The sequence below is a fragment of the Ciona robusta genome, chromosome 12 (genome assembly GCF_009617815.1).
Source record: "Ciona robusta chromosome 12, ASM961781v2".
Lineage (NCBI taxonomy): Eukaryota > Metazoa > Chordata > Ascidiacea > Phlebobranchia > Cionidae > Ciona > Ciona robusta.
This window is the reverse complement of record NC_143246.1, coordinates 6,711,985-6,726,564: the sequence shown is the minus strand read 5'-3', so window position 1 is coordinate 6,726,564 and position 14,580 is coordinate 6,711,985. Positions and strand designations below refer to the sequence as shown.

The window sequence follows — 14,580 nt, the reverse complement described above, 5'->3', positions numbered from 1 at the left end:
GTAAGTTACATTCATTCAACAAACATTATTTAATGGGCTGACATATTTGCACAACATGTTATGATGCATGTTATAAGATATACATCATTACATGACTACCACGTTTTCCCAGCACCACTACCATTCGTTTGTACAGAAGGTACTTATATAACTGAATTGCCGCACCTCTAGACAAGTGTTTATTCACATTCGGCGTGCAAGGCCGACTGAACTCGATATAAACCAAAGTAAACAAAAAAACATGGCGAATTTATTTACCAACTAATATTTATTAGTGTATTAAATGTTTAACACTTCGGTATTATATACAGATAAAAACTATAGCCTCAAAAATTCTAAAAACTCGAAATATTTAGGAATACTCACGAAAATACAGCAAGGTAAACGTTAAACGTAATGTTGTTATTTCAGTCTCCACCCCAAAATAATGCGTTAGAAGCTAGCTATTCCAGTGACAAAACATTAGAGCCACGTATGAAGAATGGTATTTTGTAAAACTCGACACAAATTACCAGTTATAATTCAGTCATGACACAGCCTGAACCCCACAGTCGAGCAAATAACCATGATTTACACGTATTTTGCTTTTTAATACGTACCCGTCTGCCACTAGTAAACATTTTGAAGGGCATATTAGTTTACCAATACAAAAACAGCGGACACACCCCCAAGCGTTTTCATCATTTGTATTCAAACGAACACATAATTAACTATTTAAACCATGTTTATACTTTAACTGCAAAAACACGGTAACATGAAAATGATTTATTAAATGAATACAATATTGGATATTCACATATCATTAAACGCAGAGTCAGTATATAAACATGTTTGTATACGAAAGGTATATCAATAATATCATCTTGCCTTTTTCTTAAGTTTTGGTTTTTTAACCGGTCGTAAATATGGGTTATGTATTACAGATGGAACTGGTGGTGTAGGTTGAGTTTCTTGGACAACTGGTGTTTCAGTATTTGTCTCGGGTTGAGTAGGAGTATCTATGTTCGGTGTGGTTTCATTCGAAGGACGTTTCTTTTTTAATTTTCGATTTTTTGACTTGGACGGTGTTTCTGGATCTTTCTCCTAAAACATAACATAAATAAGTTATAAAATGATTTGCTATTGAGTACTTTTTACACCCGAACTATAATGATCTTCTAGGGGTAGCGGCCTGATTTCTTTCGACCAATTTGAATGAATGAATGTAACTTACTTTATCCTCGCGTCGTCGGAAAACGACAGTCGTTATCACACGGGTTTAACATCTCGTGCCAGCTTACGAGTTACCATGTATGTTACTTTGTGGGTGATTATTTTTTTGGGAATTTTTTCATTTTTTTATGTATGGCTGATAATTTGGACAACCCATTAGTGACCACTGGGTTGGAGCAATTGTCGTTAAGTGTCTTGCCCAAGGACACATACGCCTACAATGTTAGCAGCGACGAGCCTTGAACCCATTACCTAATGGTTACAGGCAGGCGCGCTAACCACTACGCCACGGCGCCGGAGAATTTAAAGTGAATGTGTACTTAACCGGAAGCATGTTTTAATGACTTTTGTTTGGTCTCTATATTCTGTATATTTGTAATTTTCTATTCATTAATCTTCACTACTGTAATGGAAGAGACGAACAGGTTACCAATGGTTCAAATTGTTCAATGACTGAGGGCAACCAAATGTCCTGTAAGCTAAACACCCAATATGTATAACTTGTTTCACATGTTTTTTTAGATTTACACGAGACTGAAATATCCAACCAACACAATTCCTAACATCATTTCAATCTTACCGGTTCCTTCTGTTCATTATTTTGATCATTGGTAGCTTCGAACAACTTTAATGTTTCATGCTCAGAAGGTAGTAATGCATTTAAATAAGGTATCAGGTGCGGTTGTGCTTCTATTACTGCAGGGAACATGTTACTCTATCGTAAACTGTCTTAATATATCTTAACCTGGTTATGTGTGTCATAGTTTAATATAAAAATAACACAAATGGGGTAGCTGGAAAACACAAAAAACTTACTTAAAAACAAAAGCGTGTATACAAATGTGAAATATAATTTACCCACATACTGTTTAAATTGTTTTACTGTCAGGCCATATGCTAGACGAGACATTGTTATAATAAATTTATGTTTGTTTAACAGAAGAACTATTTACTTATTTATCACGATACATCTGGAAGCAACAATAGCAGAATGCTTTTTCTGTTGATTTCCACCTCTTTATTGGTTTAATCTTAAACATAGCTTTTCTTATTTATTCGAAGAAGAAAATATTTTATATACATCATATTTTTATGTTTATGTCAATCTCTTTATTATTTAAATAATTATTGTCTTTATTATTATTGGTCAGATGTAAAAGCTATGTAATGTTGTGTACATTTACATTTACATTACATTATATATTTGTCGTATATGCATAGTGTATCATCAAAGTGCATCATCAAAGTACGTAAGTGCGAACACAAGTCAAACAAAGCTAAGAACTTACATGGAAACGCATTCTTATCATCAGGTAGCAGGGGATGGCTTCTCCCGGTTCGAGCTACGAACCGGGTCAAAGCTCGCTCAACATCTCTCTTCTGTGCGGATGCTTGTTCTCTCAATATCACATAGTCAGTTTCAGGTTTTTGACCCGTCTGTTAAATGAATAGAAATTAATTTATAATTTTCCTATTGTGGCAGTAGTGTGTGTAATAATATATTTCTGTTAAGTTTTGGACCAGTCAGTAAGATGGATAGACTACATATTAATTCTATTATTCTGAGTCCCAATACATTTCTCTTTTCTATTCAAATTATACAAATAAAGGCACTATAGAGGTACAAACTTGTTACTTTTAGTAGAGGCATTTCTTCGTATATACAGCATACACAAATTGGTAGAGGTACTACTTTACATAGTTATAATACTGACTTTAAATTTAGGCCATATGATATGGCTTATTACCACAAATGGGTGAAACAGTATGTCAGACTTTGGATTTAATACCAATTTGACCCAATACACGCCAAGCTAAAGGTTACCAGACATTCAAACGCCATTTATACAGTATAACTATTGGGTTCTACGTGAGTACGTAACACGATTTGAATTTAAACTCAATTTGACTTAATACAGCTTAAGCTAAGAGTTCCATCTTACCGTTGTCCTAATATAGGAATGAGGGTCAGGAAAATGTGGGTACTTATGATTCTCGGGCACGTATGTTGGGAAACCCTTGCTCTTGCCAACTTGTAGTACAGGAGGGTTAGAAGTGTCCACGGTTTTAACAACTGCAGGTAATCAAAGCTAATTAAATAATTGCAAACAAGCAGAAAACAGCCAAATTACTTTGCCCAATATTTATTCTTTTTCCCCTTCGTGAATATTGCAACAAAGATTTGTTTCTGAAGCCCATTTCGGATAAAGCGAAAATAACGTCCTTGTCTGTGGGAATGGTACGCCCACTGTGTTCATAATATGCACGAGTGCTGTTGCCTACTTCTGTGAGGTCTAAAGTCAGAATGAAAATTATTATTCTGTTCTACATAACTAAGGTCATGCAGTGTGGAATATAATGAGACTTGAAATTGAGGCCATAGTTGGCTTACCCCAACACCCAGGGTGGTACAATTAAACAGTGACTATTGGGTCAGATAAACTTCTTGTCCAAAGACAAATAGGATACACATATCACTATCAGTAAGAATCAGGGCAGAAGTTGGATATTAAATTTTGCACATTCATAAAACCCAGTCTGCAGAAATATGGTGGTTCCTGCAAGATCTTGCGAGTACAAGAGTGATATTTTTTGTGAGAGCACTTGCTTATATTTAAAATCGGCACGAACAGCAAGTACATTTCCAAACCACAGAAAAATTTAGGAAATCCTGCTCAGTTTAAAACAGATTTGGTTTATTGCTTAAACATTTGGTGTGCGTACTGTGTGGGACAAATAATGGCGTACATTACCAAAAGTTTGTAAACAGAATCGCCAGTCCACCTGCTATACTCTACACACTGACACAAAACATTAAAACACATTGAACTAGGGATGCACATTACAGAATAATTAGGTATTCTAGGATATCCTAGAATACTTTATTTCGAATCTAGAATTTCGAATCTTTTTATATCTATAGGGAAAAATAATTTTACCCACATAAGTCAGTTTATTGACTCTTTAAAAGCAGCCATGTTGGATTATGAGCTGTAAAATGATCAAAAATTGTACTACTGGGTAGTTTTTGCGTCACAAAACGTATAGCAGGCTATGAAAAGACGTTACGAAACGTTTACTCTCGAAAGTCCCACAAACACAAAAATTTTTTTTTTCAAAATTATTAAGTCTCAAAAATTGTTAATATAATTTATGAGATGATGTGTGATGACGTCATTAAACAGAATACCGAATCTCGTAATAAGATTCGAATACAAAAGGATTCGAATCTCACGGATTCGAAATTCTGTAATGTGCATCCCTACATTGAACTCACAGCTTTGCAGCATTTCTGTCAAAGTTTCCAAAACTATATTTTCCGTCGATTCAAAACCACATTCCAGGCATATAGCAGCTACTGCCATTGTAAGAGATTGCCGGAATCCATTTTCGGGGCTTAACACCTCAGAAGCCATTTCACTGGACATAAGCAACTTGTAAAATAATCAGAAAATATGGTTCATTTAACATACATTGTTAATACTTCTTCTGTGCCTATATTTTTAAAACATAAACAAGAATTGCGATACAAGCATTTGATAAACCTCTCTTTTACATTATAAATGCATAACATACGAAGAGTATCTTCAAACCATACATAAATACCATCATAACAAATAAAACATTGTGAAATACTCACCGAATTTCCGTGCTATCTCTTCAGTTTACAAGTCTTTTGGGATATTATGTACTTCCCCTAAATTCACAAAATTCCTGCTATTTCTATTTCTCTCTGCATGAGTGGTTTGCGCGAAAAAAGCACGTGTCTGTTTATTATTGTTAACAAGCTAAGATGCCGTCAGCAACATGCAATAATTATGTAACCGCTATGGACGAAGCCGCCACGAGTGAGAATTATGAGGATGATGATATTTTCGCAGAGGAAACCCGAGCGCAATTGAAATTAATTAAAGTAAATGACCAAGTTAGACGCCTGCAAACAATAATACGAGATAGGTGAATATTAATAATCATTTATAAATTGAAAATATTATATTTCGGCAATTATGAAATTTGTTTACTTTATCCGCCCGCCGCGCCTAACTGGCCGGCTAAAACACGGCCATTGCTCAAACCCACAGGTTACTAATGATTTAACCAAAGTGGCAGTCATTAAATAAAAAAAAATACACACAAAACTCCACACGTAGTAACTGCCTAACTGGTAGTTGACCCGCTTGAAGCCTAAAGTGTAGTTGACCCGCTTGAAGCAAATATAAAGTGCAGTGATAAGAATGGTTCATATTATAATACTGTAAATATATCGTATTTTCCAGAAATACAAGTCGAAGTGAATTTGTCTTCAGTTCTGATCGTTTGATCCGACTTGTCATTGAAGAAGGCTTGAATTTGTTGCCATACAAACCACACACGGTTACAACCCCTTCTAATACTGAGTATAATGGAATTAAATTTGATCGCGGAAATTGTGGAGTTAGTATTATTCGAAGTGGTAGGTTGGGAATTGGAATTAAAGAACAATCTGAAAAATATAATCAGATGATATTGTGCACATTTGTTTTACTAGCATATTAAAAGCCTCGATGTACAGGTTAATGTAAAATCACCACTAATGTATTCATGTTATACTGATTAAACTAAAAGGTTTTTCTTTTGGTAAAATATGATCTTACGAATAGGTCATTATATTAATATTAAATAATAGACCTAATCTTTTATTGTTTAAACACACAAGGTGAGGCCATGGAACAAGGATTAAGAGATTCTTGTCGCTCGATTAGAATCGGGAAGATTTTGATTCAAACAGATGACGAATCAAATCAAGCCAAAGTTTTTTACGCCAAACTACCTAAAGATATTGCTCAACGAAATGTGCTTCTGATGTATCCCATTCTATGTAAGAAGAAAATACATTAATATTAATCATGCTATTTATTTAGAAATCACATTGACATCATGCATTTAATTTAAATGGTCTGTCTTGGCCATAAATATTGATGTGGTATTGGAACTTCTAAAGTACCATAGCTTACCCAAACACATACATACCAACAGGGACATTGGTAGCAGTATTGAATCTGGTATTTCCTGGTTAGGTGGCAAGCACTGCCTTTTTTGATTATATAAAGTATTCGAACAGTCTGAACTTCAATGTTAAGAAGTAAATAAAATTAAACCTTTTATTTTTGCAGCATCTGGCAACACAGCAGTGAAAGCAATTGAAGTTTTAGAGGAACACGGGGTTTCCGATAAAAGGATAATTCTTCTTACTTTGTTTACTACACCTGATGGTAAGAGTTTGTAATTTAAAGTTGTTCCTCACCCATATATAATGGAATGTACAAACACGATAGGCGTAGCCGCAGGTATATTGCTACTGTAATGCACAAAACGCACAGCTGTTCGGTGTGTCTATACAAACAAGCGGAGCTAAAGTATATTGCATTCACCACATTAATCAGTTTTCTATGTTTGTTAACTATGAGTGTAACTGTATTTTAACATTGTCACCCCAGATTTTACCCTGCTGGTAGGTGTCTATACAAACAAGCAGAGCTAAATATATTACTTACACAGTTATCGATGAGGTTTTCTATGATTGACCACTGCATGTGAGCACTTCGTTAAATAAACCTCAACATTGTCCTTTTGACCACTAGGTGCTGATACAGTGTTGTTGAAATATCCGAGAATTCGAATGTTATCGACAGAAGTTGACGGTGTGGTCCCAAACCACTTTGTACAAAAATACTTTGGTACAGACTGAACCATGACCAACATAGATATCTAATATATTCATCTACTTCATATAAATTATTACAACTGAACGTTTAAGCTGCTGGAGTGTAGATACTTGTAGTTTATCATTACCGTATGTGTATATTTTGTTGCATACTGCTTAACATAATAAGCCTCATGCTATAATAATCAAAATATTTTATTGCTTATATAACTTATATATCCACTACATTTATTATGTATGTTATAAAGTTTTCTCTTTTTTTATGAATTGGGACTTATTTTGGGAAATTCATATTTCTACCTTTTTATAAACAATGCAATTTAAATTGCTTTCATAATTTAGTAGTTCGATCATAATGAATGGTTATACTACCAGCTATTTTAAGACTGTTTTAATAAACAAAGTGCTTTTTAATTTTGTTGGATATTTTTAATAAAGAAAGTACAAAAAGGCAAGCAACAAAGGTTTATATAAAGACAGCAAGTGAAATAATGTAATTTACTGATTGAGGCACCTTGTGTGTTGTTGAATATGATTGAACATAACATGGCAGTAGTATCAACATTTAAATTGACCAATCAGCATCGTCTAAACATTTAAACTGACCAATCAGCATCGTTCAAACACTTTATAAAGATCGGGTAAATTAGCAAGTTGTAGAAACGTCCCATCTTCCCCCATCGTCATGGGAACAATGACATCACGCAACGCACGAAATACCACGTGTTCCACCATTTGTTTCCATGGCGACCACTCGCTGTCAGTTTCTACAACAACCGGTTCCTCGGAGAAAATGTCAGAGTCCGTGAAATTGTTCTTGACCGCGTAGAACCTTGCTATCTCCTTACACACCGTATCAAAACATGACTTCTCCGATTCCCAATCAACCTCAGTTGCCAATCTCATTACAAAGGTTGGCAATCCATGCAAGGGGGGATTGTATTGCTTTAATAACATGGGAATGCCACTGATCATGCCGTCCTATGAAACGCATTGGTTAGATGGGGACAGTGAAGTGTTATTAACCTTTTTATATTGGGGTGATTACAGAAGTAGTATATTGCATCTGTATTGCTTTAATAACACAGGTATACAACTGATCATGCCTTTATATGAAATTTACAGGAGACAGACTAATATGTCTTGTTATATACGGGAGATCCTATCCAACCTTTGTGATGTCCAAGCAGAAATAGTCGTTCAACATTTCAGCTTTTTCAACGAGGAAATTGACGACATATTTCGCAAGTTTCTCTTTACTGCCATCTGCTGGTGTCCATCCCGATTCCTCCGAGTTCAATCCAAGCATCGCAAGTTCGTAGATCGGTGCTGCCTCCTTGTGGAGAAAATTATGATTTCTATTACATCGTGGGAAGGGTTATCAAAAGTACTATTCTAAATTTAAGCAGCTATCATCAATACATTAACAAAATGATAAATATCGAGAATGTTACAGAGTTGTAAGTGAGCACAAGGTGTATGTAACATACCACCCATAAAACGACTACCACTGCCCCACCACAAAAGATATACATTTTACATTCGTTCAATTATTTATAAATATTTTAGCAATCATTCAAATCACCGTGAGACGAAAAATAGCAAAGTTTCCAAAATCCTGGAGCAATATTTGGTAGAATAATTGTTCGCTTAATCTTCCAGTGTTGACCAAATGTAGTTTAGTTTGGTGTTGAATCAATGCAAGTTCAGGTTCAACACAACCAACAAAAGTGTGATCGTGCAACACTAAACATAAATCTGTAGAAACAAAAGTTGGATGCAAACTGAACGAATGATATACATTCTCTATGTACAGTATGGCGGCTTTTAAACAAACTGATATAACTTGATAAAAACTTAGATAGCTTTAATTAAATCTACTTAAAATTTAGCGGTAGTTCCTAAATTCTCATTGGTTTCTCCTCCAAGAACTTTTCAACCACACAAACAATTCTAATAATTAATATTTGACCTTTATTTGACTTTTGCTTGACCTCATCTTGCAGCTGGAGGACGCTAGTGAGTCGGATCTCACGTTTCCGTGGCAACCCGGCCGAAGTTTTATCATGTGACTCTATGTCATCGGGGGTTGATGGTCTGAAAAAAAACTGATGAAGTAAATATTGGGGGTGGGTGGTATGACAAGCCCAACTTTTAAAACAAGGGTGATACTGTTAGGTTTTGGCACCTAAGTTTTATACCAAACCCAGATTTTACTCTGCTACTATATATTGCATTTGTCACATTAATCAATGAGGTTCCCTATGTTTGACAACTATGAATGTAACTGTATTTTAACAATGTCACCCCAGATTTTACCCTGCTATTAGGTGTCTATACAAAGCAGAGCCAAAATATATTGCATTCACCACATTAATCAATGAGTTTGCACATGGTTTGTAACTTGACATTGTCATAATCAGTCAAAAAAAAAAAGATTCTTACATCTTTGGTTCTTCAACTACTTTGTTCTTTGACTTCAGAAGAAATGAATCGAGTTTCTGTAACTTGCTGTCGGTCCTTACCAGCTGGTGGTCGTATACTCTTGTGGGGGGTTGCTGGAATAAACATAAAGATTACTATGTGGGGTTAATGTGTATAAGCAAACGTATAGGGGAATATGAAGTAAATAGTTTGCTAGAAAACGGAAGAGCCGCAAGCTATGTGCAATCTGAATGTGATAAAATGTGTTTCGTAAATGTTTAAAGGCTACAGCATGCCCTACTGTTTTAATGTTTTTGCTAGGGCATTTTGTTTCAAAATTGAACGACATAGTTTAATACTGTGATCAAATAGAAGGGAAATGTTTACATCGAGAAATAACAAATACCTTGTCCTTGGTTGGATGTGTTGTATCTTTTGTCAATTCTTTCGTGTTTTCTCCTGTTGGTTTTGATGTGTTTGTTGGCAACAGTTTCTATGATATGAAACACAGTATTAACTTGTTTAAAGTGGTTAAGTTAGACATAGAGTCATTCATGGCCATAAAATTTTCTTTCTTTTTTTGTTCTGCTCATGGTAGTTTGATACAATATTGCAAAGTGCGGGGTAATGAGTCAACTCTTGCCTAAATCTTAACGTTCCATAGCATGCCCAACCTTGGGACCTCACCCATATTGACTGACTAACAAATAGAGTACCACCTGCATATAGAAAGTACGTGAAGAATCGCACGATAATAATGAAGCTTCCACTTGCTTCTGTACACTTGTAACTACTTCATCTTCGTGTAAGAAGTGAACCTAGTGATGGAATGATTGTAACTTATTTATCCTCAGGTGGCTGGAAACAACAGTTGTTATACCATGGGTATTCTGTTTTCACAAAATCTTAGAAAAAGCAGAGCCAAAGTGTATTGCATTCACCACATTAATCAATGAGGTTTCTTATGTTTAACAACTATGAGTGTAAATGTATTTTGACAATGTCACCCCAGATTTTATTAAAACTTATGTTTTAAAAAAAGTTAAGCTAAAAGCAATACGCTACAGGAAAATATAGAAAATAATGCTTGATTGTTACCACACATATAAAAACACGATACCATTGCCCGTACGTTATGTTATACTATGTATGACTATGAATGTAACTTTATTTAACAATGTCACCCTAGATTTTGTTAAAACTGAGAAAACACAATAACACCAACCTCATGTTTAGTTGGATGAACATTGACGTCAAGATTGTTGGTCGGCATTTCAAGACTCAAGTAAACAAACGGGTGACTTCCTTTTGGTAAGTACGACTTGAAAAAAATTAATTTCATTATTAACATAAAGTTAAAAGTGTTTCAGCTTCTCTGATATATAACGTTAAATTTTATTCCAACTGTCTATTAAGACATCATACTTATTTTTGATAGAATAAGTAGTAAACAGTTTAGAGGCAGAGCAATATAAATGTAACAATTATTACTGTTTTTTTCTATTGTATGATATAAAAACACTTTATACACAATAATTTATAATACATAAGTTTTTTTCCAAATGAAATAAATTACCAGCGTTGTTCACTAAAAGAGAACAACCCCAACCACACAACAACTATTTAAAATATTGAAAACCTCAAAATAGTTTTTTTGTTCTGTCACAATGAATAACAATTCATTGTTCTGTCACAATGAATAACAATCCAGATTTTATTCATTGATTTTTGATAAAGCTTGTACCTCACTATTGCATCACAATGTGGTTAGCATTTACCTATTGTGACATCACAAAACACTACATTGTGACATCACAAGCCCCATTGTGACTTACTTGATACACAGAGTCAAGACTCTTCTTAAGCACGGAGCAATCAACGAGACGATTGTTAATAAACAATAGAAATACAAACTTCTTCATCGAACAATTGGCATTGCTGATATAACCAAATGTCTGTAATGTATTATTGCTGTTTTTTATGTGAAATTTTTCCCTATATCAGTATATGGGTGATGTCATATGACAAATTACATCAGAACATAGAATTTCGTTTCAATGCAACATATGCTTCTTAATTGTAAAAAGCTGCACGAAAAATAAAAATAGTCTTCTTCTTCTGTTATTACCAGGCAGAATGTTATATCATAACAATAACATTCATTTCCATTCAATTACAATAAGAAAGGTCATATAATTAACATTTTCAAGAAATGTAGTGAAAATGTCACCTTAAGTTGAAGTTGCGTATCGTAATGTTTAACCTCGATGACCTCTTTGGCGACCTTTGACCCGAACAGTGTCCCGATATTTGTCACAAACGACGAACCAAGTTGTGTCCGCACACTAACCCCCCCTGATGGCCCAGAATCTCCATCTGTTTTACGAAGAGTGAACGATTTGCCAGAGTTGTGCAAAGCGTATCTGTGTATTTACTGTTATATAAATTTATAAACGTTATATAAATTATATAAATGTTATATAATTTTGTAGAAAGACATGTATATTTGTATGAACACCGTGTTATGTGGACTGTCCTTGCCCCACTATTTAAATGAGTTACATTCATTCATACCTATTTGGTATATAATTAAATTTTGAGTTGAGTTGTTTTTATTTGATACTGTTTTAAATAAAAGTTAACAGGAATTCGGTTTGCACATTTTAAATAAATCAAACTGTTTATTCTACCTCGTCATTACATCAGCTATCTTCTGATGTTCTTCTGACGGACTTTTAAACGCTTTTCTTCTCGTTGGAACGTTGTAAAATAAATCTTCCACAGTAATCTGTGTGCCAGTGTTGCCCGCTGTGGGTCGGGGGGATCCTTTGATACGACCTGGATGTGTGGGGATGAATGGATGAATGTAACTTGCTTTATCTTTCATGCAAGATAAACCACGCATATAACTTTGTGGGTAGTTGTTTTTTCTCCATGGATGACAATTTGGACAACCTATAAGTTACCACTGGGTTGGAGCAATTGCCGTTAGGTGTCTTGCTTAAGAACACATTTACTCACAATGGTAGCAGCGATGAATATACAATTATAAATTAAGTAATCCCTCACCACAGCCCTCAAAAACTGATGGTTTATTCAATAACGCAATTACTATTGCAAACATGAGTCTTCAGGGCAGCAAACGAAGCAACTGCTTATAAAAAAAGTTTAACATTCAGGTAATTTAATTCAAGTTCTGCCACTGTTAGGTAGTGGTACAAACGTTAGGTAATCTCACCATTCTACCCAAAACCTACCATCCAGATAGCTTGCCTTGTACCCGCATTTACTATCTTTAGTACGACTTGTGATAGAAAGATGCGCGACATGACTGATGCTTGCTAAAGCCTATAGTTAAATGGGGTAAACAATTAGAACATTTTAATCTGCAACAAAATATTCAATTTAAAACCAGTATGTCCTAAAATTGTGAAAACAATGTGAATTTAAATTAATGAATGACATCACTTTATCCTTTCTAACACGGTATGAAAGATCGGAAAAGTTTACATAAGCAAAAAGATGGGTAGAACCGGCAAAACAACAATGACTTAAATTAATCTCTTCTATGTGGGTAAAGACCTTTTTTAAAGACCTGGGGTTTAGGCCAGATATGTTATTACTCCATAAGTTGTTTAAACAATCCCAAATCATCTTATTCTTACCTCTCCTCGAAACCCGAACGTTGCGATTGTTTTCAAATCATCAAATTCTTTGAGTTTACTTGTTGTGAACCTTTCACAAACAATCTCCATGTCTTCCCTTCTTATCCCATGTCCATTATCTGATATCTGTAACATCTTCAAACCACCAGATTTCAACGAAACCTTCAAATTTAATGCAAAGATTGTTAGCAGAGATAGAAATCCATCTAAAGTTTGTAGAACCCACATTTCATGGCCATAGAACCACCCTATTTAAGGGTGAGTGTCTATGATGAAGTAAACCAGGGAATCAGGCCAGACTCGGATCAATAAAATTGTATTGTATTCTCTGTGGGTGAGGTCCCACACCAGGGTATGCCATAATATACTGTTGTTGCCAGGCGTATTAAACTTGTATTTTGACTCTTCTGGTAAGAATTGGCTTTTGAAATGCCAGTCGTCTGTCAGCAGAATTCGTGAAGGCAAGAGCCAAAATAAAAGTTCAAGATATGTCATATGTGCCAGAGTGGGCTTAATAATCCACTCACAGTGATAGTAGTAGACCCAGCATCCAGACAATTCTCGATCATTTCCTTCACCGCATTCGCGGGACGTTGAATGACCTCGCCTGCCGCGATTCGGTTGACGACGGTTTCATCGAGTCGCTTAATCACTACAACTCCACTTTCAGCCATAGTTTAAGTTTAAACACATTCCTACAATGTAAAGAAAGCAGAAATACAGTCGTAAGTGTTAAGTAATATGAACTACAATGTACATGCTCTTAAAACAAATGTTTTAATATGAATTTTTGAGATTCAAAGTACTGTGTTGGTGCAGCAAAATAATTTATATTTTGTTGCTTTAAATTTAACATATAATTTAAAAACATTGAAAAAATAATACATCAAAAAAAATCTTAAAACATTTTTGAAGGATTGCTGTAACACTTTTCCTAATATTTTACAGTGAAAAATATTATAGTATTGTAACTGTGTCTGGTAAAGTGTTTTAAACAGTTAGTTTTTAATTTGACAAAAAAAAGCTAAAATTAAAAATAAAATTAAAAAACATATGAACTACTACTAGTACTAACCATTAGTAAAATACATGTACTAAAATGATACAGTGGGAAAAAAGAACAGAGATAAGACATTATTGTTTATACAACATAGTGGGTGCTACCATTGTCATGTTATTTGCAACAATGTATGTTGAGGGGAAGTTACATTAATTGTATCATGGGATTGTTCGTAAGTAATATGAGTTGTGACACAACAATGCTATTGTAATTGTGTCGCATCACAAGCGTGTATGAGGTAACAATGAGCAATTTATTTGAATGGGATTAACACTTGGTGTATATTTCAAATTAAAAGGTAACATTTGTTATCAAATCAGGTAAATTGAATTAATAGGTAAAGGCCAATTTTTAATACAAGATGCTGCACTTTGTATTTTCACAATGTATATATCAGATGTCTGACAGTGAAATAAAAAGTTTTTTGTAAACAGTGAAAACCAATTTTCAATTTTGAATCATAAACAATATTGTAGAAAGTTTGAATTTCTTTTACATGATTCATAACAGTTTTT

At 34.5% G+C, this 14,580-nt stretch overlaps 3 protein-coding genes across 7 annotated transcripts; 1 reads left to right on the top strand and 2 right to left on the bottom strand.

The window, feature by feature from the left end:
- Positions 1 to 750: 750 nt before the first annotated feature.
- Positions 751 to 4,992, bottom strand: LOC149727302 (transcription initiation factor TFIID subunit 8-like). Of its 4 annotated transcripts, none has more exons than XM_089890223.1 (7): positions 4,853 to 4,992; positions 4,490 to 4,646; positions 3,345 to 3,506; positions 3,156 to 3,286; positions 2,502 to 2,649; positions 1,793 to 1,908; positions 751 to 1,083 (listed from the first exon to the last, which is right to left on the bottom strand). In XM_089890223.1, the coding sequence occupies exons 2-7, from the start codon at positions 4,638 to 4,640 to the stop codon at positions 859 to 861; spliced, it is 933 nt and encodes a 310-aa protein (XP_089746349.1). In that variant the 5' UTR covers positions 4,641 to 4,646; positions 4,853 to 4,992; the 3' UTR covers positions 751 to 858. The 4 variants fall into 4 exon arrangements, with proteins under 4 accessions (XP_089746349.1, XP_089746351.1, XP_089746352.1 ...); XM_089890225.1 differs by having other exon boundaries at positions 4,490 to 4,632; positions 4,853 to 4,989; XM_089890226.1 differs by lacking the exon at positions 3,345 to 3,506.
- A 7-nt stretch (positions 4,993 to 4,999) lies between these two features.
- LOC149727301 (uracil phosphoribosyltransferase homolog) lies at positions 5,000 to 7,330 on the top strand. The gene is made up of 5 exons (XM_089890231.1): positions 5,000 to 5,169; positions 5,490 to 5,665; positions 5,909 to 6,070; positions 6,366 to 6,464; positions 6,834 to 7,330. Exons 1-5 carry the CDS (start codon positions 5,006 to 5,008, stop codon positions 6,938 to 6,940), a joined length of 708 nt encoding a protein of 235 aa, XP_089746357.1. The 5' UTR covers positions 5,000 to 5,005; the 3' UTR covers positions 6,941 to 7,330.
- Positions 7,293 to 13,777, bottom strand: LOC149727300 (DNA mismatch repair protein Mlh1-like). 2 transcript variants are annotated; one of them, XM_089890213.1, is made up of 14 exons: positions 13,533 to 13,777; positions 13,006 to 13,167; positions 12,598 to 12,688; positions 12,031 to 12,178; positions 11,571 to 11,763; positions 11,176 to 11,295; positions 10,566 to 10,661; positions 10,060 to 10,158; positions 9,747 to 9,833; positions 9,362 to 9,474; positions 8,889 to 9,013; positions 8,502 to 8,674; positions 8,088 to 8,249; positions 7,293 to 7,897 (listed from the first exon to the last, which is right to left on the bottom strand). In XM_089890213.1, exons 1-14 carry the CDS (start codon positions 13,677 to 13,679, stop codon positions 7,526 to 7,528), a joined length of 2,088 nt encoding a protein of 695 aa, XP_089746339.1. In that variant the 5' UTR covers positions 13,680 to 13,777; the 3' UTR covers positions 7,293 to 7,525. The 2 variants fall into 2 exon arrangements, with proteins under 2 accessions (XP_089746339.1, XP_089746338.1); XM_089890212.1 differs by having other exon boundaries at positions 8,088 to 8,252; positions 13,533 to 13,775.
- Positions 13,778 to 14,580: the final 803 nt, after the last annotated feature.

Excerpts from the sequence above, each read along its gene's own strand:
- LOC149727302 (XM_089890223.1), bottom strand. The coding sequence starts at position 4,640 with ATGTCCAGTGAAATGGCTTCTGAGGTGTTAAGCCCCGAAAATGGATTC. Across the intron at positions 3,507-4,489 it reads GACAGAAATGCTGCAAAGCT|ACCTCACAGAAGTAGGCAAC; the intron begins GTGAGTTCAATG and ends TTCTGACTTTAG. Across the intron at positions 1,084-1,792 it reads ATAATGAACAGAAGGAACCG|GAGAAAGATCCAGAAACACC; the intron begins GTAAGATTGAAA and ends GTTATGTTTTAG.
- LOC149727301 (XM_089890231.1), top strand. The coding sequence starts at position 5,006 with ATGCCGTCAGCAACATGCAATAATTATGTAACCGCTATGGACGAAGCC. Across the intron at positions 5,170-5,489 it reads CAAACAATAATACGAGATAG|AAATACAAGTCGAAGTGAAT; the intron begins GTGAATATTAAT and ends CGTATTTTCCAG. Across the intron at positions 6,465-6,833 it reads TTTGTTTACTACACCTGATG|GTGCTGATACAGTGTTGTTG; the intron begins GTAAGAGTTTGT and ends TTTGACCACTAG.
- LOC149727300 (XM_089890212.1), bottom strand. The coding sequence starts at position 13,679 with ATGGCTGAAAGTGGAGTTGTAGTGATTAAGCGACTCGATGAAACCGTC. Across the intron at positions 11,296-11,570 it reads ATACGCAACTTCAACTTAAG|ACATTTGGTTATATCAGCAA; the intron begins GTGACATTTTCA and ends AATACATTACAG. Across the intron at positions 9,834-10,059 it reads CACGTACTTTCTATATGCAG|AAACTGTTGCCAACAAACAC; the intron begins GTGGTACTCTAT and ends TTCATATCATAG.